The sequence below is a fragment of the Labrus bergylta genome, chromosome 12, assembly GCF_963930695.1.
Source record: "Labrus bergylta chromosome 12, fLabBer1.1, whole genome shotgun sequence".
NCBI lineage: Eukaryota > Metazoa > Chordata > Actinopteri > Labriformes > Labridae > Labrus > Labrus bergylta.
In genome coordinates, this window is record NC_089206.1 from 15746010 (window position 1) to 15770224 (window position 24215).

The 24215-nt window shown below is 40.5% G+C and overlaps 3 protein-coding genes across 3 annotated transcripts; all 3 read right to left on the reverse strand.

Annotated features, from left to right (window-relative positions):
• Positions 1-1195: 1195 nt before the first annotated feature.
• hoxc8a (homeobox C8a) lies at positions 1196-7020 on the reverse strand. Its single transcript, XM_020635105.3, has 2 exons — positions 6254-7020; positions 1196-4823 (listed from the first exon to the last, which is right to left on the reverse strand). The coding sequence occupies exons 1-2, from the start codon at positions 6687-6689 to the stop codon at positions 4498-4500; spliced, it is 762 nt and encodes a 253-aa protein (XP_020490761.1). The 5' UTR covers positions 6690-7020; the 3' UTR covers positions 1196-4497.
• Positions 7021-10483: 3463 nt separating this feature from the next.
• On the reverse strand, positions 10484-16857 carry hoxc9a (homeobox C9a). Its single transcript, XM_020635104.3, has 2 exons — positions 12283-16857; positions 10484-11271 (listed from the first exon to the last, which is right to left on the reverse strand). Exons 1-2 carry the CDS (start codon positions 12824-12826, stop codon positions 11027-11029), a joined length of 789 nt encoding a protein of 262 aa, XP_020490760.1. The 5' UTR covers positions 12827-16857; the 3' UTR covers positions 10484-11026.
• Positions 16858-20269: 3412 nt separating this feature from the next.
• Positions 20270-23775, reverse strand: hoxc10a (homeobox C10a). The gene is made up of 2 exons (XM_029277586.2): positions 23061-23775; positions 20270-21075 (listed from the first exon to the last, which is right to left on the reverse strand). The coding sequence occupies exons 1-2, from the start codon at positions 23773-23775 to the stop codon at positions 20798-20800; spliced, it is 993 nt and encodes a 330-aa protein (XP_029133419.2). The 3' UTR covers positions 20270-20797.
• Positions 23776-24215: the final 440 nt, after the last annotated feature.

Sequence of the window (24215 nt, forward strand, 5' to 3'; positions counted from 1 at the left end):
TAGACAACAGCATAAAGTTCATGTTCATAGAGCGTGTGCCACGTGGCTCGCTGCAGCCAATCGCAGATAGGATTCAGTCGTAAACTTTTATTACTCAGCTGTAAATTTCTCCCTTTAACAACCAGGAATGTTTGCACCCATCTTTTCCCGTTGCTTTTTTTTTTCGTTTTCACAAAACTAAAAATGGCAACACGATATGAGGCGCAAGGCTGAAATTTCCCCATATGTCACAAATGAGACGTGCATGCGTCAGAAAGAGATGACAGTTCCCCTGGTGGACAAGCTGTATTCCATGATGTACACAGAGCCAACGGGAAATAGGAAATAAAAGTGTGAAAGGGAAAGAGAGAGAGAGTGGGAGGCAGGGAAAGAGACAGAGAGAGAGATGTCTAATTAAACTTCAATTAGACTTAACTATAATAACATATTAGGATCTCTTTCTGTCTGGCTGACTCTCAGGATGGATTACATGACAGTCAGTAGATGCCATGTATCACTGTATACAACAAAAATCAAGTAGATGGTCTGGGTACACGCGTAATTAAGAAAACTAGGGTATCCTTTCTTTCTCCCCATTAGCACATATGCGTATTGACTATTCTTCCAGGGCTTCAACACACATACAGGCATACTTCAAATTGAAAAGCGGGAAAGGTGCAGCTTGATCCTGTAGAAAACACACACAGCAACGATCTAACTATTAAAAGAGGAGGCACAACATAACCTGTTACGATCTAGGGAGATTTACAAGGGGGAGAAATCCGCATTTGAAATTACGCACAAAGACTCACATTTTTAAAAGAACATAAGGCGTCAGCTGGGTTTTGAACTAATATTCGTAACCTCAACAACTATGGTGCAAGAAAAATCAACAAATTGAACATAAATAAGATTCACAAAAATAGAATTCCAAATAAATGAAATAATAGATAAAATAAATCATTTAATTTAATTTAAGCCCTGGTACGCACCTTTATCTCGTAAAACCATCTCGTCTTGAAAATATTAAATTGTGACATGTGGTCTTAATAAGGAATAAATCCAATTTCCTAGAACAAAATAATGAAATAAACCTGGGTTACATACTCGCATGAGATGTGCATGTTGTCCTTGCAGGCCGTGATCTCCACACTGAGCCTCGACACAAACAGACAAAAGAGACAGAGGCATCCCAGCCGAGTCTTTACACCGCCAATAAACTTTACAGCAGGTACACTAAACTTTATTGGGAATGTCAACGCTGTGGTAAAAGTACACACACACAATGGGCACTTCCGTGCTACAGAGTAGCTGTGACTTAAGGGACACATCCGGATTTTCTTTGAAAGACTTCACGGACGTCAAGAGAGAAATAATCACAAACTGTGAAAAGGCGTCGCTTTGACGCAATAAACCGTCTGATTCGGAAAAATACAAGACAATATAGATGAAAATAGACACAAAGAGCAGATCTGCCAGAATTAAGTTGGTTTATATTTAAGTAAAAATTTGGATTTATAAAAGCAGTTTGACACTATCCGTCCTTTTTTCAAATGGATACAATTTTATTTTGAAAGACACAATTTCGATTTAATTCGTTTGGCAACACTTTTCAGCTACAATGAGTCAAATAGTATAAATGCAACTTTATAACTTAACGTTTTACTCGTTTTTTAACTGAAATGAATAATATTAAAAAAAAAATGTAGTTAATTGAGATCACTTAGGCTATGTTGCTTCATTTTTTTCTCGATGTAATAGAACTCACTGTATGGTTTACGCAATAATTTAAAAGATCCAAGATTGAACTTCGTCAATGTTTTGTCCAGTCTAGTCCAGTCATTTAAAATACAAATCTGACTCACAGTTGGCCAACAAACAATCCTAATAACAAAAAAACATTCCCTGCAAAAACACACACACACACACACACACACACACACGCACACACACACACACACACGCACACACGCACACACACGCGCACACACACACACACACACACACGTACACCTTGCGAGTCTACCGTAAAGCATTTGCATTCATGCGTTCATGCGTTATGTCTTACAAACTTCGAATGGATCAATTCAGCTTATTCAAATAGTCTTGAACTGTTAAAGAGCAACAAAACACATGCAGAGGATTTGAATCATTTAGCCGCAGGGAACAACTACAGAGATACAGTACAGTTCATTGTTGCTGATAAGTTCGAATAATACAAATAAAAAAGAGAGAACAAGAAAACAGTGCTGCTGCCCTTTAAATTACATCTTGTCTAAAATACAGCTGTAAACAAGTGAGGGAGGTCAGATGACCTGCTTCTGCATGTAAGGAGGGAAAATAGGTTTAGATTTGTATCAATATAATAAAACGAGAAGCCTTTTTTGCTACAGTTACAATTCAAGAGCCCACCTATTCTGTACATTTTGATACATATCACTGTGTTTGTTATACAAACATTTAACTCAGATGTTTTTTCCTCTATCAACATAAAAAAAAATAGACAGGAGGAGACAAGACCCAACGTATTACCTGCACTTGGCCTATTTGATGCTTGTTTGACACAAACTTTGACACGAACCAGACGGATAAAGCACCCCTCATGTTTTTTTTATTTTATTTATTTAGTCTGATTATGAACACGACGATGTTTTCTTCATCTCATATCAAACGTCCATAATTCATCCCAAGATTCATTAAGAAAAGCCTCGTGTCCTCCCTGAAGAGCGGAAGTTTCTTATTAAGAGGATGAATCAAACACGACGCAGGCTTTGGAGAGTGCGCAAGCTGTGAGAGGGAATTCTCAACCTTTCCTTAAAAGGTAAAGGGAAACATCTGCAAACGCTTGTGTTGGTTTAATCACACAAGTTGGAAAGTTTTAAATTAAGGAAACTTTAGTTTGGAGGTTTTATTGTATGCTTTGTTTTATCTCCCTTCCTTTTGCAGCCTGTGAATGTTTCTTGCTGAAATCAAAGGATCATCAAAAAAGGGAAACCGTAACATTTTGAGTCTTTTCCTCTTTGAATTGTTATTATTTTGTTTCAAATGAGTTCTGAAAGTGTGGAAACTCCGGCTCATATATTAGACAAAAGTTTATAACTCGTTAGAGAGAAACGTAAATTGGCACAGAGATAAATAGACTAGAAATTGCATTGTTTCTCAGTTCAAACATGTATGCGCGTCATTTTTATGTGTGCGGGGGGGAGGGAAGCGAGAGGGGGGTAATTTCCGAGGCTGCAATAACAATAAAAAGAAAAACAGAAATGACTGTGAGCCATCTTGTTTATTCGTGATTTTACATCAACAATGGCGGGGACACACAATTCCGTCTTTCACAGGAGAAAACACCAGAAAACGAGCATATTGTTAACATCAATATATAACAAGACGTACATAAAGATTATATTCAGTGCAAAAACAACTACGCTATATCACCAGCACATCAAAAGAAACGTCCCTTACTTTAAAACTCGTTGTAATTGTAGCAGGTATTATTATACACAGTACATGTGCGTTATAGGCAGTTTTAGTTGTTGGGGAAATATAGCTTGCGTTTAAATCAGAGCGATGCCACAAGTGAAGAATAGAAATTCAGCAAAAAGGCAAGGCTCTGAGTTTAGGTAGTGCCGTGGTTACAATCTCAACATTTGAGCTATTTGTCTTCCCAAGACTCACAAATTGTCTTCAACAAGTGTATACTGTATATTGGGTTAAATGCTACATACATAACTTAATCATATAAGGTTGATATAACACTTTTCAAATTAAAACCATATGAAATCTCTATATTCAGAAATCTCTATTGCAATTCCCCCAGGTTTTAGGTAGCATCAAAGGATTTCAAACGATTGCATTTCCCTGGTAAATCCTAGAAAAAGATGTCTGAGGAGCTAATGGCTATGCCTTTGTCTAGGCCATCCACATGAAAACGAGTAAAACAGTAACATTAATAATTAGAAGAATAAAAATTGCGGTCTCTACATGGGCTGGTGTTGCCATGTATCTGCTGCGATGGTGTTGGAACACGAAAGTTATAGGAATTCATTTCGCTTAGAAATGACGTCCATGTCACTTTTTACATGTAGGCTATTTATTTATTTACAACACATGGCGGCGTTGGTCATGATTTGATCTTATTTGGCTATGCTTTTGATACTCATTATTATTAAAAGCAAATTTGGACTTAAAAAAAAACATCAGCTAAACCATTTTCCATCTAACATGCGTTTTAATTAACCCCTTTTCCTTTTGAAAGGGCGCAAGTTTTATAGTTTTATGAAAGGAAATCTGCGTCTACAGAAATATCCAAATGGAAATCATGTTATAGGGTAACGAGGAGGGCGAATTTTGTCTATTAATGATAGAGATATTGAAGGGATTCCTGTCCCCTCTTGACAAAATGAAAGGGTGGTCATAAAGTTGACGCTCTCTGCCTCCTTGTGACTCTTCCTCTGTTTATGGGACCTCTCTTCTTTCTCTCTCTTTTTCAGCCATATAACCATAAAAAGGACCATAAAATCACTCTTTGCTCTCTTCTTCTTTCTCTTCCGCTTCTTTCTCCTCGGCCTCGGCCTCTTCCCCTTCACCGTCCTCGTTGCCCTCTTCCTCGGCCTCGGCTTCAGCCTCCCCCCTCTGACCCGGAAACTTGTCTTTGTTGTTCTCTTTTTTCCACTTCATCCTCCTGTTCTGAAACCAGATCTTCACCTGGCGCTCGGTGAGGCTCAGGGCGTGTGACACCTCGATTCTCCTCTTGCGCGTCAGGTAAGGGTTGAAGAGAAACTCCTTCTCCAGCTCCAGAGTTTGGTAGCGGCTGTAGGTTTGCCTCCCGTTCCGTCTTCCTGGAGCTTGAATGAAATAAAGCCAGAGGTTAGATGGGCTGACCACGGACCCCCATAAAAATAATCTTTCAGGGCGACTCATAATTAATTTTTCATTTACTTTCTCTTCTCAGTATGAATACTAATCATGAATCCTTAATCCAGCCTTCACCCTTTCAAATTTGACTTCACTCATAAGGAGCGGTGAAAACCCTTACTTTAATTGTAAGATTGGTTATGTGATTGTTTTTAAACATAAACATGCATCAGTTGCAAATATTTGCAAAAATAATTTACACAGCACCTGGAATTTTTCATGAATAGCCTGTTAATAATATTTTTCAGTGTTTGAACTGTTTACAGTTCTTTCTGCAGGGGGGCTTTCTGATGTACACTATTACTTTGGTCAGTATTAGGAGAAGGTGAATTCATAAAGTATAATCCATTATTAATACATATTATACCCATTCTTTATATAGGAATGTGTTTAATAGACATTATTGTACTCAAGTCCAATTCATATATACAATAAACTATATATTATATGTTAGAGTACCATGTTTGCAGACATTATGATACTCAGGGCCTATACAAGCTAGGTGGAGATTTTCAGTCACACACACACACACACACACACACACACTGGCACACATGAAGAAGAAAAAAAGAGGGAAGGAAAAGTGTATAAAAAAGATAGGGATGAGACAAAACTGTACTGTAACAACAGATGGGGTCAGACTGATGATAAATATCTCTCAGATAGAAACTGAGCTTTCACCTGTGTGGACTTTATGTAGCCTGATAGCTTTAACAGAATGAGCCATGAATGGAGGAGAGGTTATATCTACATAAAGGCTTTATGGTTATAGCTGTATAAGTCTTTGGGCCTGTGGAGTCAAATTACCCCCCCAAAACCCCTAAAAAAAAAGCTGAGTCTGGATCATCGGCACATGTTGTGTTTGAGCTAACTCTCCTGTCACTCTGCATGCTACTAGTGTGTGTGTGTGTGTGTGTGTGTGTGTATATATGTATGTGTGTGGCACCAACATATTTTCAACTGTGACTTATTCATCTTTCCCCCAAGTGCGGTTAGAGTTTGTGAAATATCTTATGTCAACGATAATTGACTTCAAAGAGCTGGTGTCATGAGCTGTGATCTGTAATAGTGCGTTAAAGGCACTTTAGAAAGCAGCAGCTCAGCCCTGTATGAACATGTGCTGCAGAGACACAACAGCCTGCACTACAGGTTCTATGTGCCCCATCATGTTCGCTCACTTCTTTCGTTTTATAGTTAACACACTCACACGTGGATAATAAGGCACATTTAGCACACAAATACATACACAGAGGTAGACACACGTGCACAAACACACACATATACACACACACACACACACGCGCGCGCGCACACACACAGAGAGCAACACAGAAAGAATAGGAAATAATTTGATTCTGACCGTGGGGTCTCATCCAGGGAAACATAAGACTGGGAGAGGAGTTTTGATTTAAGTGGCCTTGTCCTTCTCCGGGGTTAGAGCTGCTCGACGATTTACAGTCTGGGTATTGCGCTAGGCTTGCGTCTTGTTGGGTACCATAAAGCGTTTGCCTCGGAAGGGCTTCATATCCATAAAATTTCGTCGCGTCTCCGTGGCACGCCAAAGCACAGGGGTTTTGCTGGTATCCGGGGTTGGATATCCCCGTGGTCCCGTGGTGAAAAAAGTCCTGCACATGATGGGACGGGTGCTGAAAGCCCGGTGCGGCTGCTCCGGGTCCGTAAACGAGCGTGTGGCTGCGGGCGACGCTTTGTGGAAACCTGCAGTCGTAGTAAGTTGGCTCCAGTGACTCGCCGCCTTTGTACTTAGAAAAAAGAGGGTTAACAAAATAGGAGCTCATGTTTGGTTAGCATCAAGCAGACAAGGCTCTCTCGCGGCAGAATATCTCCTTTAGGATGATGGCAGCCTTTTGTTTAGGGTCCCAACTCGCACAGCGCGCACAGGCAGACAAACCGGAACTAGGAGAAACGCTGCCCCTTTGGACAATCTACGGAGCCTCACTCTCTCTGAGCCGTTCCTCTCATCGGGTTTCTCTCGCAGTTGTGAGTGGGGCTTGTTTTTTTTTTTTTTTTCACACAGGCTCAAACCCGGCTCATGGCATGCATGTGCGTTTAGCTATACGCTTAAAGCTGGCTTGCTCGTCCGGCACAGTCACAGACGCTTTTCTTTCTTTTTCCTTTTTTTTAAAGCTTCCCACCCAACCCACCACCACAGGCACCCCCTCCCCCCCCCCCCCTCACCCTCCTCCACCACCGCTCACCCCCACCCCTTCATCTCTCGACGAGCGGTCAGACGTGGGCCCTACGTATATTTCCACCTTGAGAGGAGCTGCACTAATCATAAGCAACAACCTAAGAGGCTTTAAATATGATCAATGTTGTGTATTTCACGAGAGCTGTGGTACAAGCTGATCAATGAAGCTGTTGTGGAAAGATTCAGATATAAAGACAGAGTAACACGTGACGTATTCTTACTATATATTGAGTGTAGTTTAACTTGTTATTGTTGCATTTTAACACGAATATATCCCCTTTATCAGCGGATAACGAGGTTATGGGTTAGTGTTTGCCCTCCCAGCACCCCAATAAAGGTTACAGACTAATTTCTGAAAATAGTTGACCTTTTATGAGCTCTAGGAGGTCAACATGGCATCCGAGTAGTTCATGATAACCAAAATGTTACAGAGAACAACACTATTATGCAGGAGCGAGTTAGAATTGGAATAAAACTAGAATCAGACAGAATATCCTCCTCGTGAAGGCTAGTGCAGGGCCAGAACGTCACACTTGCACCGCGCGCCGTAAAACACCGACACACGCAAACATAAACACGACCTGTGAATACTAGGTGCCACTTACTGACCCCGTAAAACCGACGAGGATACGCAGTAAATCTCCCGCGTGGAGGAGTTCATAAAATTTTACATTCGATGTTTAGCTACAATGAGCGCGTGCACGGTCTCGTATAGGGCTCTCTCTCTCTCTCCAAATATGCCCGCGTGCTTTTCTCTGTCGCGACTGACGTTTTATTCACATCATCGTAAAAAATGAAAGACACACTGCTCGAATTTAAAGACCTTTCACACTCTATAAATATGCAGATTGTTAATCAATGTTGCACACGTGTGAGGACTGTGATACACTGCTGCTGATTCACACGCCAACTATTAAGCATTTACATTAGCACGTAGCTCTTCTTTGGTACATTATTATTATGATTATCATTATGATTATCTTTATTATCATTATCCTTACAATTATTATCCGTATTATCTATATTGTCCTTGTTATTATTTTTATTGTCGTTATTATCATCATCATCATTATTATTATTATTATTATTAACAAGTTTAGTGTAATGTTTTGGTTTTGTTGTAATTGTTTCTGCGGCCATTGTTACTATTGGTTGAATTTTTATTACTTGTGCAACTGTCTTAGAACTCATCGGCAATAGTTTAATTTAGGATCTTAAATACTGCTTCTCGATGTTGATGTTTTTTTATGTATTGAAAAATCATTTTTCATCATTAAAATAAGCCTGCATCTTTAAAAATAAAAACAGCAATTATGAATTAAATGCAGACAAAGAGCCAGAACACACAATGTACTAACATCTAATGCTTAACTTGTTGCCCTGTAAAAAAAAAAAACTAACACCTTTTTTTGCGTTTAAGTTGCACCTTCAATTAGTAAACAATGGGTAAGGATTTCAGAAAATGCCACACACCACCCCACATATTAGAAGAGTTTGTTACAGCAAATACAATGACAAACCTTAATTTCAAATATATAAACCCTCAGTAAAAAATAAATCAATGAAAGATCAAAATAAAACTTAAAATTAAAGTGGAAAATATACAAACATTCCTGTGTACGCACACTCTGTGCCAGACACAACAACCAGCTCTCTGCATTCCCCAGCTCTGCTCTGTGGCCGATTACACAAAATGCAGCGGGCGACCATATCTGTCATTTTGTCATCGATAGGTTACTCTTCATTTTACAGCCAAGCCACAGAGCTGTAAAGAACAGCACTTCAACACACAGATCCTGCTCAAAACGTGGACCAACAGCGTCATCTAGTGTTAGGATGAGCCAATAACTCTGAAGGAATCCACCAATCAGAGACGACTGTGATGGAAGACAGAGTCTCATCAGTTGTCCAGACATTGTGTGCTTTCAGTAAGTAAAGCTGATCTAAAGAAGCAGTTTACGACAAAACGTGTATCTATACCTAGTCTCTTCTATTTTACAACAAGATGGAGAAAAAAAAGTTGTTTTGGGTCTTATTTTTCTGTCATTGGCGCTACCTGGTCTTGTATATGTGATAGCAATGCTCTGCAGCAATTTTATTTATGCACAATAACTATTGACTTTTTCCATCTAACTGTAGGCTAATAGCTTACTCTTGTGATGAAGTGCAGGGGGCTGCGGCTGGCTCATCAGGCAACAGTCCCCTCACCGGTGCGCATGACTCTCCTTTGAACGCGTCCAGCAGCAGCGTCCATTAAAACCATAAAGTAATTTAGCCCAGACGTCTAGCCAGTGAGTCGAGTTTGCTTTGTTGGTCTGCATTTGAGACAAACAGCCGAGCTCCAACAGGGGCTGTAAAACTGGCATTTTTGTCCGAGCAGAGCGGAAATGCTCTGGATTGGGCTTTGAAATTACAGCATCCTGTCCGTATTGTTTGCCACCACAAAAAGGCAATTTAGGCCGATCCCAGGAAACAAATGTGAGACTTGGGAAATTGTCTCTCGCTTTAAACTCAAATTAAGTCGCACATTTTTCTGATCGCCTTTGGGCCTGGTGAATGACGGCTATAAAATTAACAATCCACGTTTATTAAGAATGTAATTAATTTAAAAAAAAATACAAATTAGACGTGGTTATTATTTCTAAACGAACACGATCTTTAATCTTTGATATCCGCACAAAGATGTTTTAGATCCATTCAACATATAGGACACAGAGTAGGCCATAAATATGGCACATGCATCAGCACGCATTATTCGCTTTTGTTTTTTAAATTTATTTTCAACTATACTGCCATCACCCATGGGATAGTTTGTATAAATGAAACGAGAGATCACTATTAAGCGTAAAAGGATTGCCCATTGATTATTGAGACATTCACGTTGTACCCTATATTAGAACCATTACGTGTGTTTATTTCATGTTGACACTCTTGTTACCCTTAAATAAATGCACTGCTGTAACTGCACGTAGCTGACACTTTAATATGACTAATAAAGAAGCGATCTAACTAAATGCAGAGAATTTTAAAACAATGTTGTCTTGCTAAATCCTTAACTACGCTGTCAACGTAAAGTTTTTAACCTCGCCATTGACTGCAGCTCATTTAGGCCTTAGCTGTACTTGGAGGAATGCATGTCGGCCAAAACATATAATGAGGGGGAATACTTCCTACTTAATCTTAATAATTAAATACACCCATCTGTTTGCAACACGTAGCCTAGCTTGTATTGATTTGGTAACTCCATATTCCTGCGGTTTTGAAATCTAGGAAATAGTTTGGCTGATACTGACTTCGCTTGTGTTTGTTTGGCCCTGCGCAGCTTGAACTCATTACTTTAATTCGAACACGAGAGATACAATGAATACAGGATACAAGTACTTAGTGATTATGTTTGTATTTATATCTACAGTCTATAGTTCAACTCGCTACAATCAAAAAAGAAAGAAATGCACAAATACAGCAACGACTATCACAAAAAATACAAGACAGACGAGTCCGAGCGCAGATGTTCTGTTTCTGTACAAAATACTACACCTGCGTGGCAACGTACAAAGGAAATTAAACATGAAAGAAAACATTCACATCATAAATTATGGGTTTGTGAAATTCAAAAGAATTCAAGTATTCTCTTAGACAGTTTGAACGTGTCCAAACTGCAACTTGTATAATTTCTCTTACAAAAAAAAACAAAAAAACATGTGAACGTAGAATGTTATTATCTCAATAGAAGTTTTGTTCTGTCTTTAACACATGTGCACTGGAAAATAACAAAATCAGCATCAAACAATCTCAGAATTAGAAGATTAATACAAAAAAATCCAACAAAGTGATAAATATGAAGACGAGGAGTGTTTTGGTACATCTGTGCTGTCCATGTGACTAGTGGTTATTAGTGTTGTTTTCTCACTGCTGCAGTTCACATTATTGTTCTTTGCTGTCGCTCTTTTCTTTGTTCATTTTCTTCATCTTCATTCGTCGGTTTTGAAACCAGATTTTGACCTGCCTCTCCGTCAGATTCAGGACCCTCGCGACCTCGAAACGGCGGTCTCTCGTTAGGTACATATTAAACAAAAACTCCTTTTCCAGTTCCAGAGTCTGGTACTTTGTGTAAGGGCATCGCTTCTTCCTCGTGGAGCGGGCGTGTATCCAATTTGCCACTGGGTTATCTGCAAAAAGAAAAGATCTTAATTTAAAAAAAAAAAACAATGACTATGTATTTGTAAACTAATCTGAAACATAAAGTTAAAGCAAATACAAATGACTGCAATGGAATAGTTTAGAATTTAAAAAATATGCATGTGGGTTCACATCAATGTTGATATTTTAAAAACAATATCAAATCACACACACGTTTGAGTTTCACCATTAAACTAAAACATTTAGATGAATGCTTCTCAGCCACATACTATCCAACACTACTCTGATTTGCTTCCTTGTCCCCTTAACTTGTGAGTAACACCGTCGTAAAATACTCAATGCGCTTATTCACTTTATTGGCCCATAAAATGGCCCGTGGTTCAAGCCTTTACAGGTCCGTGGTGAAAGTCCTCGAGTATGTCCCTACATTCCTCAAGTTGGCTGCTAGAGTCATGTGAATTTGTTTTGGAACCAGGGAGGAAGGGGCATTATAATCTGGAGCTATATGCACACTCATTATGGCACGGCTAAATCATGTGTTTCATAGCTGGGGATCAAATGAGGGGAAATGTGTCTTTTCTTAAGCAGCGGGCCTGAGAAGGAAACAGGAGATAAGGTGGCTTACATGAGCCTCATGTGCCGTAAAAAAAAAGCACAAGATGAAACATGGTTGTAAAAATGCATCATGACGCATTCAGTGGTAGATATATATTCATATTTCGATTGTTAAAGAGAAAATCAATGCATGTTTTTAACATCATAGCACATGCGTCCAAATTCAACGTCCTCCTGTAGGTTTGAGTCCAGGTTTATAACCCTGTCTGCTTTTATAGCCCCAATATTAGCGTGGTAGCGATTGTCTTTTATAGTTCCTACAGCTTTCCCCCATAGCAGAGGCTATCCGGATCTAAGCTGAAAAGAACGGGGGTAAACTGTATATAATTACACTTTATAAGCAGGACGTTAAAATGCCTCTAAACAGGTTTTACACAATCCCAAACCGAAACTCCCACCCGGTTGTAAAAGGAGCTTGAACTTACTCGGATCTAGCTCCGGCTTCTCGTCTTTATGTTTCTCTGAAGCCAGAATCTCCGACTCGGGAGAGGGGACATTCTGCGGCGTCCTGTCCCGCATGTCAGTGGAGGAGCAGTACAGATAATCCGTGTAGGTCCGTCCGCTGGAGCTCAGACATTCTCCAGCTCTGTGCTCCTGGAAGGCGTCGGGCTTGAGCCCATAGTGCCTGCTGCTCCCCGGGTAGCCATGGAAAGGCACCGCGCCTGATATCGGCTCCAGCCATGAGCGCATATACCTCGAGTCTGTGGCTAAGTGAGGTTGGTGACTGTATGGATGGTAAACCACTGAGGACTGGGAGTGGACGGGGGCCCAGGAGGTGGAGAAGACGGGAGGCTTGGGTGCGAAGCTGCAGGAAGGGTAGTCGGCGCACTCCGGTACTAGAGACGGAGGACGAGGGCCGGCTGAGTGCGAACCGGGAGCCGAGAAGCGAGTTGCAGCAAGGACATCCTCGTTTTCATGGTTGATCAAGGAGTCCACATAATAATTAGTTATGGGACCCGTGGTCGACATTTCGAAGCTACCCCGACTCTTTTACATGCATCCGATTATTATATGGAGTGTATGTGTACTTTTTATCTAGCCATAGAACAATCAAGGCAGGTAATTATTTCTCAACGCTTCCTCGCCTGCTATTGGCTGCCTCGCTGACACGTGATTCTATTTACCCCCACAAAAATTGTACAGTGGATCAATGCGCCGCTTATCCTGGGATACCGTTGCACATAAAAGGGATTAAAGAAAGTACCCCTTTGCTTTTTTTCATGGACATTCTAGAGGTAACGTCAACAACATGCTTACTTAAAGAGAACATATTTATTTGGATTGGAGATAGTAGATCCGTGTAGGCGCAGTGCAGCCCTGTGCGCATTACGTCTAAAACCGAGAGAGGAACTATTTGATGGTGTCATTAATCTCTGTCTGGCAAAACCTGCCGTAGCTCAGTTATTGCTGTGGATAGTGTTACAGCATTCAAGTGTTTATTGGATTACTGAAGCTTCTTATCTTTATCAAACCAGCCACAGAGGTGATAAAGTGAAGGTTTTAGAACTTCCTGTGTAATGATTTTTATTTCTAAACAACACTCCTTTGCAGTAGCTGCATGAAGAGAAGACAGGAGAAGGAAGGTTCAAAATACGGGTTGCGGGATACATCAACAATAAAGTTTGCACCGTTTTAACGAGCGCGCAACAGAGCAAATATTTCCTAAATGGGATCTGCGGAGATAGGAGAGGAGGGGATTCAAATTCTTGACAAGCAGCCCACTACAGCGGGCTATATTCGGCTAGTGACCGTTCATGTTTTTATGCCCATCAATAAATTTTAACGAGGACCATTTGATTGTTCATAAACGTGTCGTTAATAAGGCTGCATCCGAGTTCCTCGCTCAACATAAAACCACGAGCGGTGAATGTACGAGAAACAATTCCTGTCACAGAGAGAGAGAGAGAGAGAGAGAGAGAGAGAGAGAGAGGCCGAGGACAGGAGAGAGGAGACTACAAGCAGAGGAGGTAAAAAGGTTCGTTAAAGGGCTAAATACATGAAAGCTTTCATAACAGGGATCATGTTACTGTTGGATCTGATTGCAGAAGTTTTACCCTGTTATATAATGGTGTAGCTTGTCAGAGAGGAGGCTGTGAAATAGCACTGAGTTCTTCAAAAGGGTTGCAGAAAATAACACTACTAATATACGGTGAAGAAAGAGTAACCAGTGAAGTCAGCAGTGTCACAGGGAACATGTATTAGACTAATTGGTACATGCATAGTTGAACGTTTGATGCACACGTGCAGAAAAGAATGACAACATAGCTGATGTAGAAATTCTGCATTTAATCACAGTGAGGTGGTGGCTCTGTTGCAAGGCGATCTTTGCACATATCTAGAAATAGTGATGCTGCGTGTGTAATTGTGATGCACTTAACACTTAACATTAACTTGCATGCATAATCATGAATCAAGCCATTTCTCGCGATTAGTGAATTGCAGCCTTTTTTTAAAAAGTGTGTTGCTTGCGTTGATGTGCCTAATTGAACTTATAATTAGATTTTTTTCAATCGTTTTTCCTTTACTTTGGACCAGTGATTTTGAAAAACTGAGAATTCATTTGTTTTCTCCAAACCTAAAGACGAGGGAGTAAAACATGAAATGTGTTATAAGTTTTTGCAATCTTTATGTGCAAAAGTTACATAACAGTAGTTGTGCACGGTGTACCATTAAATCCCAAATGTGGAATACAAGTTTAAACAAGACGAAGAACTTTATAACAAAAAAATATTAATGGTAAGTGGCTATTATGCTTATTAGACGAGTAGTGTTTATATGAAAATTAAGTCTCAAATGGTATCCAAGTGCCAATGATCCAATGTCGTCACTAATTAGAATAATATTCAACTAATTCTTACACTTGCAAATAAAGTAATTCGTACATACTCATAACGTGAGGTCCATAACATGTAGTTTCACACAGTAACAGCTACGCATATAGAAAGTGCGATGTTTGTCATGGCTGCTGAGTTCAGATTCAACCATGAAATTTAAAAGGCCAGACGCCAGACCTTAACCGGATAATACCAAACGGTGTGTGTGTGTGTGTGTGTGAGTGTGTGTGTGTGTGTGTGTGTGTGTGTGTGTGTGTGTGTGTGTGTGTGTGTGCTGGTGAACGCGCCAGTGTTTGGTGAGTCAAATATTCCCCCTCATGTTTAAAGAATTACAGCCATATATGCCTACTCAATTTAGTAAATCTTACATGTGAGGTATTTAAATGTGTGTGTTTTTTTGTGCAGGCTGAAGGTCTGAGCCCGTTTATTCTACTGCTGCCATTACAAGTGAATGAAAAAGTGCTCAGTGAGACTTTATTACCATAACATATGGCCATATAAATACATGATGTGGCTTCTATCTCTGTCAACAGTTATCCAGTGAATAATCGTTAATGTTTTGGGTGTGCGGGTGTACACCAGTGTTTGCATGTATAGGCTATATACGTGTTATTTAGAGTGAATGTGCACGGAACGTGAGTCTACGGCTGTGTGCATCAAATAGAAGTGTTTATTTAAAAAAAAAAAATGATGTATCAAGTTCATCTTTACCCATTTTTTCTGTGCTCTAATAAAACAATAAATTAATTTAAATGGGTCTTTGTTGTTTTAATTTATCTTTTCGCCCTTTATTACAGCTGGTGTTGCGACCAAATCATTTAAGATTATGCGGCCGAAGAAGTAGTTATTTGTTGCATCACCAAACCTTGTTTTCGTATTTCATATATTGATTTCCTGCTTCCTTAATGTTTTAGACAAATACAGCCTTCCAAATCAGTCGTGTCTATTTTGTGTTTTAATTAATTGGTATGATATTGTAATTTAAATTTGAAAATTAAGACTTGAATTTGATAAATAAGCAATAGTACATGCTGTGAAGGTAACAATGAGAGACTGGCACAAAACTGTTGGTTTATTGAAATCAAATCAAATGGGCTTTTGCTTCGTCCACAGATACATTTATCTTAGGCTACTAATATTAAAGACGCCAATGAATGCTTTGTAGGCGGCACAACATACAACTCTCTCTATCCCTAGACTCTGTAAGATTATGGAGCCTGTTTGTTGTGTTTGTTTCACTCGGCACAAGTCATTGATAAGCCGGAAATGTGTCTCATAGGTTTATAGCGACGTAATCAGTCAGTGATGATTACAAATATGACTGGATCTGATGCTATCAGTCCTCATGGCTCTGGCATCTCTCTTATGTGGCATTTACACAATTAGCTTTTCTATTCACGAATAAACAACAAATGCACATCAGACATAAAATGTGCTATAGATGTGCAGGATGACGCATAAACCAAGCCTGCAGGCCAACGTAAGCATGGTCACATCTGAAGAGGACAATGTTGTTTTTGTTTTAGATGAATGGCGTTAACAAGCAGCCTTAAGCCGTCATATTTCAAAAGTATAGTCAAACCAATACATTACAGGGAGGAACAGTCTGGATGTAGCAGCACTGCGATTAAGACGAAAATATAGACAAAGGAAATTGAGTACAGACGCACACCAATACCTACATATCACTGTCATTAGATCCAGTTTTGGCGTAAAATGCAAAGAAGGATAACTGCTGAGAAAATTGCCCTTGCTTGGAAAAGGGGAAACGCACCGTAGACATTTGATAATGTAAGATTGGCAGGCTGCAGACGAGTCTATATTTCCAACCTTATAATAATAAAGCAATTATAAGAGAAGGTTGATTATCCATCTAAAAAAATCTCCTGTACCCTTAAATATGATAAATCTTCAATGCGAATGAAGCATGTGCCCTGTTTGTTTGCATTTCCATCAACACTTCCCAGGGTGTGTCAATTACAGGGTGGATAAATAACAAAGTAGCGATGTAAACTATGCTTTCTTATATAACACGCGCACTGGTGGCTTCTGCGTAATGACAGGGTGAGGTCACATTGTCTATTCAATTCAGTGATTACCCTTCACTTTCTAAATAGACTTAACTACTGGTTTTTCTACGAAGGATTTAGACCACAATGCACACAGATTAACTCTGTATGAATATTGGAAAGTGGATATCAGGAGTTATTTGAGATCTCGTGCAGAACAGAAATCCCCACACGAACAAGAGTAACTGTGTGCTTAGCTGGCCACAGAATTATCCGTAATACCAAATTGGAGCCTTTTTTAATGTTCCGTTGTAATCGCATATTTCTGAAAGTCCAGATCCATGAATGCTCAGTCCCACATCTTTTTCCAAATCATTTGTCTCAATCGAAACACTCTAATCTCCCCCATTCCAGCGTTACAAGTTCCAAGACCAATTACGGATCGATTCAAATATTCTCGAGGCGTCAAGAATATTTGACACAAATATTTGGATTGCATTTAACATTTTCTTTCTACAGAACATGTTTACCTTGGTTTAAGTAACTAAGATATTTCTGTGGGATAAAGATCATACTCCTTAGAATAAAAATAACCTATGTAGGCTATATTTTATGTCGTTGATGCGTAGAATTAACAGATGATGATTTCCAGCTCTAAACCAATTCACACATGTCAATAGAATTATTCTAAATTGTGACATGTTTTGCAAAGGAAAAAAAAATTACAATTCGACCTTTGATTGGAGTTTGCTTCACAACTTTCGAAACCTACATTTGCATAAGCGTCCGGCCTCTTAAGAGCGTTATGAATAAAGTACGCGGTATGAATGCATCCTTTATCCAACAAGAAAAACGCGATAAGAAAAAAAGTAAAATAAGATAAAGTTAGAGAAAAGCCGCTAGCATGGTTTCTTCATGTCTGATCATGCCAGTGGCAGTAACACTTCTCGAGCTGTCCAAAGGAAGTGTGTGTGTGAAACCTTCAGTTCCTGTGCGCCACTACAAAGTGAAATGAATTGCTTTATGTCTATATGGTTTTAGGGTGAATCTGTGCGGCTCTCGGGGCTGTTTCCAGCGCTGTAAAGTCTTTGTCAGTGATGCATTCCAAGGGAGACACTCATTCACTGAGCTGAATGAAAGTGACTTTGGATTCCAGACTGTCTCTTCCAGTTTGCACCACCGCCAAAGGGGGGGGGGGGGGGAACAAGGGGAAATAGTGTCCAGTATAAACACTGGACCCTATAGCAGGAAAAATGCTGACTGCGCCACAAGCACAAACCGTTCTATAAATAAGTTCTTGTTTTTCTTGTACACAAGCTCATCACTCCTCCTAAAGACTTAATATTTGCTTCATCACATTTATTCTGAAACTTTATCATAAATAACAGATTTTTTTTTTTTACACATGTCATTAAGTAAATGACTGGCAGAAGTGAGGCTTAAATAAAGTTAGGCCTTTACCTTGTGATTGTCAGTTGCTCACACACATTTCACACATGAATAAATGAGCCCGTAGGTAAATAAGTTATTGCTACTGGACCAAAATAGCTTAATAAATATTAAGGCTACTAAAGGCTGTATTTAAAGGAGATGGGAGTATTATATCTGGTAACTCGATTTATGTCCGAAAAACCTGCGTCTTTATTAGTAAAATGAAGGGATTATAGGATGTAAAACACGCAAGAAGTCTGGCTGAGGCTCGTTTACGGGCCTGAGAAAAAAAAAATGAGCTAAACAGATTCTGGCTAAACAATATGGTGAACAGCAAGGTTAGTCACCAATGAGATAAGCTATTTATTGCACACAAAAATGCATTCACGTTTTGCCAAAATATAATGACTTTCTTTAGAGGATTTCTGTCATGAGTGTCAGTTTAAATGTGTCTCAATGTTTGTGGGAAATATCTACTTTCAAAATATATGATATCATTAAAGACATATTTTTGATCATATCATTTCATATTTATTTTCATGTTAGGTTCATTCTTAATATGAAAGTTTTCAGCATAAAAGGAAAATCGGAGTTGCAAACTATAGTTCGTTATAAAACATTTCCATCAGCCGTAAATGTACAGGAGAAAAACACAAGTTCACATTAGATAATGAAAACGTCAATACGAATCAATTTCCTGTAATAGATCCAGATACATTAATGAGCCAAAATGTGACATCCATCTATCCATCCATCTGTCCATTCAGATCATCATGGAGCAGCTGTCAGACGCAACACAACGCCGTCTAAAACTTTACCCCATGTTGTTTACAACCTATTCTCCCTGTGAGAGCCACAGAGCTTTTACAGCCCGCCACAAAATAACAGCAAAGAAAGAAAACGTCTCTGTCCAAGGTATTGCAGCTCAGTTCATTTACAATGCCATTTGCGGAGACCTGGTTGACTATAGGGGGTAATTCAGCGGAAATTGTGCCCTTGATGAAGACGAACTGACGTAATCAAGGCAGTTTCTTGTTGCCGAGCCAGGAAGCCAACCCCAACAACATGAAACTACCTAAACCACGCTTCAGCTTCGCGCAAAATGGGTTAAAATCCAAGGAAAGGAGAACTCATGCAAGCAGCCAAGTGAGGATTTACACTATCCAGCAGAGAGAAAAAGGCGAGTACCATCACAATAAAACACGTTGTCTACTATAGAGCTGCAATCAAGCTACTTTTTTTTAACATTGCATGACATCTTGTGTTTTGTCTCTAATTCTCTTCAGCAAAAAAAAAAAAATGTCAATCTTATTTCCTTTTCTTATTTCATAAGCAGCATCTTGTAGCAGCTTAGTATAAACATTCATTTAGCTGTTCCAAACGAGCCAATTTTAAAACACAATCGCAGTAAGTGTGCAGAAATATTATGCAAAATATTCAGCACCAACCAACATTATGATTAAAACAAGAAAAGAAAGCAGAGCTGAGCAGCCCGCTGATGAAGAGTCTCTCATCAGCTTCAGATAAACTATCGACATGTGCAGGCGTGCACCATGCGTGCCACGAGAGCTGTCAAGCGAGCTCTCCTGACAGATGTGGCATACAGGAAATAAAGATATTACGTGGAGAAGAAAGTCCTACCTTCTGTTGGCTCCTGCAGAAGACGCCTTCCCGGTGAGTGTAGTTATCCACGTGTGCGCTGCGATGCTTTGCTTATTATTGTCCCTGCAGCCGTAGCGGTCGCTGTCCCCTTTTTTTTTTTTTTTATCCACCATCTTTCTTATCTCCGGCTCCCATGTAGCTCCATTATCCCGGGTGGAGGCGGCTGGCTGCTCCCTTCCAGCCCAGCGCCTTAGCTTGGCTGGTGCACATTGCAGTCTCTGCTGTGTGGATTAGCCCTCCTCCACACACACACACCTTTAAACGCATCTTTACTGCTGCAGCACATTATATTTGCAGATCATAAAATCCACCCCCAACGCTTTCTAGGGCGAACCTGACATTAGAATTTTATGACCTTGACTTACTGTGGTCACCTGGATAATATTTAAATCAACGTTATGGTCTTTCACATCTATTAAAAGTGCCATAATCTCCTTCTCTCATCCGCAGTATCTCTCCCTCCCTCCTCATTTGCACCACTTTACCAGGAGAAGGACAAAGTTGGTAATACCTTTTGTTTCCCCCTCCTTTCATTGTTTTGGAATCATAGCTTCATGCACACTACACTTGCACGTATGCCACAGCAAGACACCAAGGAAGAAGCTGCAAAACATTCATTACAGCCCAGAAAAAGTGAAACTGCTTCCATGCCAAGAGTTATTTATAGATTACTCCTTTTTTTTAAGGATCACGTTATATTACAATAATTAATACAAGGTAATAGCACCTCACTGTTCCAATTGTGCAGAAATGTTCAAATGAAAATCACGTCTAGTCTGCAGTTTTTAGGGTTCAAATAGGAAGGCACAGTGTGTGTGAATAAAGAGAAATATGATTGAATGCATTCTAAGTTGACATGCTGTGTGTCTGTTTTGTGTGTGTGAGTGTTTCTGTGTGTGTGTGTGTGTGTGTGTGTGTGTGTGTGTGTGTGTGTGTGTGTGTGTGTGTGTCTAACTAAGTGTAAATGTGAGTGTGAATGCATGTGTAGGTAAATAGAAATCTCTTCAGGGATAGTTGTAAACTGCACCGTGCTCCCTCTCTCGGCACTCCCTGTTGAGCTTCTTGAGCTTCATGCGTCTGTTTTGGAACCAGATCTTGACCTGTCTGTCGGTCAGGTTGATACTCCGGCTGATCTCCAGGCGGCGCTCCCGAGACAGATACATGTTGAACAAGAACTCCTTCTCCAGCTCCAGCGTCTGGTGCTTTGTGTAGGGACAACGCTTCTTCCTTCCACTTTTGGCTTTTAACCAGCTTCCCGTCGTCTTTTCCGCAGATAAATCATCTACAGAAGCAAGAAAAAAAAACAAATATGAGCAAAAGTATAGTTTTGCGCACGGATAAAATGCTGCGTACACGCCCATATCTCAAATCCACATCAGCAGCGTTAATTTAGATAAAAATGAGTAGTTTAAAAGCAGAGCTTTACCTGGATGTGAACTCTCCGACACTCTTAACTCGAATAAGTTAACATCCCACCGTTTTGCAACAACTCCTACTGCAAATTGCTTTTCGAGTGATGTACTGCTATAATTAGATCAAATCAAACCAGGGTGTGTAAGCATTTCTTTTGTCTTCCTTGGACCTCAGACTGCCATAAAATTTTATTACCTCTGCACATCCGAGCCAGAATGAAATTTTTTCGAAGGTGCATCCCCAAAACAAAAACGAAGGAAGTCTCTAACGCACAGTACACGAATTAGACCAAATAAAAACAAAGGGAACAAGGCATGTCGAGGTTAGCAGGGAATCACACAGCCACACATTCAGTTAATTCCTTGATTAGGTTCCGACCTCGTGGGAATAACGCCTCTATCACTCACACACACAAACACACACACACAGACACACACAGACAGACACACACACAGACACACACACACACACACACACACACACACACACACACACACACACACACACACACACGTTACAGTAATAATTAAGCTAATGTGAACACTCACTGTGTGGGCCATATTTAATCATTACCAAAACATTTAATTCAGTGATATGGGATTAACAGCGCGCGCACACACACACACACACACACACACACACACACACACACACACACACAGACACACACACACAGACACACACACACACACACACACACACACACACACACACACACACACACACACACACACACACACACACACACACACACACATAAAAACACTCACTCAAATCATTTAAAATGTTGAACAAAGATGATAATGTTCTCATGAATGAAGCTGCTTGCTGAATTTGTAAATGACACGAAAACACACCAAAATTAATTTTAGCTAAGTGCTACAAAATGGCAAAAGGGTTTTAGATAACATTAATGCCGGCATTAATTCGTCAGTGGGAGAAAAAAAAAACAATCATATAAACAGCATAATAATTCTTTATAAGTGTGTGTTTCACAGATATCAGCCGTGAGTGCCTGTTTTATTACAATCTACCTTAAACCGTGATAGGCTAATTAGCCAATAGCCTACGAAACATTCATATATGCTCTTTAAAAAATCAAAACAACACAACTTTGGAAGGACAGGAGATTAGACTTGTGCTGGGACTCTCACTTGACATGGTTATGTTTTAGAAACTGGTCTGAGTTATCTCGAATTTTCGTTGTATTGGCGCAAAAAAAAATTGAAAACTGTATTAATAACATATTAAATGATCCATAAAAAAATAACGCTGAGAAGTGCTCCCTCAGGTAATAAATAGGCCAGGCCAATCCACTACGACAAACTTTTTCAACTGTGGTGTAAAACCGTTGAATGTTATGCTGGCTAAAAACCACAAATTTTGAGGCGTAAAATTGTGCTGTTAAAATAGTTACTTCTTCCAATGTAAATGACCCATGTCAAGCAAGAGAGAGAGAGAGAGAGAGAGAGAGAGACAGGGAGAGAGTATTGTGTGTGTGCATGTGTGTAAACGTGTTTATTTCAATGATAACTGCCCATCTCACATTCTCACATTAATGGAAAGGTGTTAAATGCCACGGGCATCGTAACCCCTGCTAGGCGGGCCCTTCAAAGGCCCATACAGCCCTCATGACTGCTATCAAACACCAGCGTGCATTATTGGGCCGTGACGTAACACAACGTGCACACACAACACTTGAAGAACTAACACACACGAGAAGTCATCAAGTTAAACCAGTACAGCTATGTTTGTGTAGGCTAGTTTGTGTGTTTATATGCGTGTGTATGTAGGCTACATGTGTGTATCAGGGAGGAGGAGGAGGAGGGTGGGGGGGGGGGTTTGAATATATACCTTTTGATTCCCCGTCCGAGTTATCTGAGCAGCTGTCACTCTTGGCCTTCTCCTCCTTCCTGCTCTGACACTCATCTGCCTCTGAAACCTCTCTCGCTGTTTTTTTGCTGAAACTTATTGTCGCTTCTGATGCTGACTCAACAGATGTCTCCAAGTGTGTGAGGGAGAAGCCGGAGGGGAACGGCTGCTGCTCGTCCCGCTGTGGCCTCCCTGCGCTGCTGAACACCTGGAAACAGCCACTGGACGAGGCGGAGGTCCGCTCAGGCCGGCGGCTATTGTCTCCCAGCCGGATGTATGTGGTGGACTCTGTTGTCTGCTGTTTCCCGTTATTGCTGTCATCCTGATAGAGGCAACAAAACGCCTCCTCTTTGACGTTGCCCGCTGGAAACGAGCAGGGTTGTAAACACTGGGCAACAGGTTGTTGGTCCCTGCCGGGTTTGGAGCCTGGGGTCCATGTGGGCAGCTGTGCAGACAGGTAGGACGCATCCTGGTAGCCGCTGAGAGGCTCCCCGACCGCAGGAAGCTCGTCTCTTTTGGAGAGTGCAGGCGGTCCGACCTTCCCCATGTTTCTCATCACTGAGTATCCGTACTCTGCTGCTGTGTGGATGTACATTCCGGGGTTGCTCGAATAACCGTCACCCCTGAAGGAAGACGATCCTCCCATTAAGGAATCCATGAGGAAGTTTCCGGGCGCTATATTATTCGGACATGACATTTTGGCATTTGGTACCACAAGGATGGTTTTGCGTGTTCAGCGGGTCTGAACTATTCGGGATTCCTGCAGGAGAATCAGGACAGTAGGATGCTGACATCTTTTGGAGGGGGGTGCAAAAATATCAGGAACATAATTATGGATGCTGGGAGACATGTCATGTGATTTTCAGACCAATAGCGGCGTGGAAGTGGCCTTGATGCTCCAGACTGACGTGACGTCAGCGCGGTCAAGTTGGGAATTTTGCAGCTTTTTGATGGAGCAAGAGCGTCACCTAGTGGCCATCAGCCTGTAAGGACACCAGGCCCTGCAGCAGGGGGAACAAAGGACGGATGCTGCAGCAGGATTACTACGTGGCTTTTCAGTGTTTATATTCTGAGTAATTTGAGAACTTTACCTGTTTGAAAGATAATTCAGTTTAACCCTCGTGTGATTTAATGTGT

Bases quoted from the DNA above. Each gene is read 5' to 3' on its own strand.
- hoxc9a (XM_020635104.3), bottom strand. From the start codon at position 12,826: ATGTCGACCACGGGTCCCATAACTAATTATTATGTGGACTCCTTGATC. The intron at 11,272-12,282 runs GTAAGTTCAAGC...TTCTTTTTGCAG, and splicing joins GAAGCCGGAGCTAGATCCGA to ATAACCCAGTGGCAAATTGG.
- hoxc10a (XM_029277586.2), bottom strand. From the start codon at position 23,775: ATGTCATGTCCGAATAATATAGCGCCCGGAAACTTCCTCATGGATTCC. The intron at 21,076-23,060 runs GTATATATTCAA...TTGCTTCTGTAG, and splicing joins CTCGGACGGGGAATCAAAAG to ATGATTTATCTGCGGAAAAG.
- hoxc8a (XM_020635105.3), bottom strand. From the start codon at position 6,689: ATGAGCTCCTATTTTGTTAACCCTCTTTTTTCTAAGTACAAAGGCGGC. The intron at 4,824-6,253 runs GTCAGAATCAAA...ATTTCATTCAAG, and splicing joins TCCCTGGATGAGACCCCACG to CTCCAGGAAGACGGAACGGG.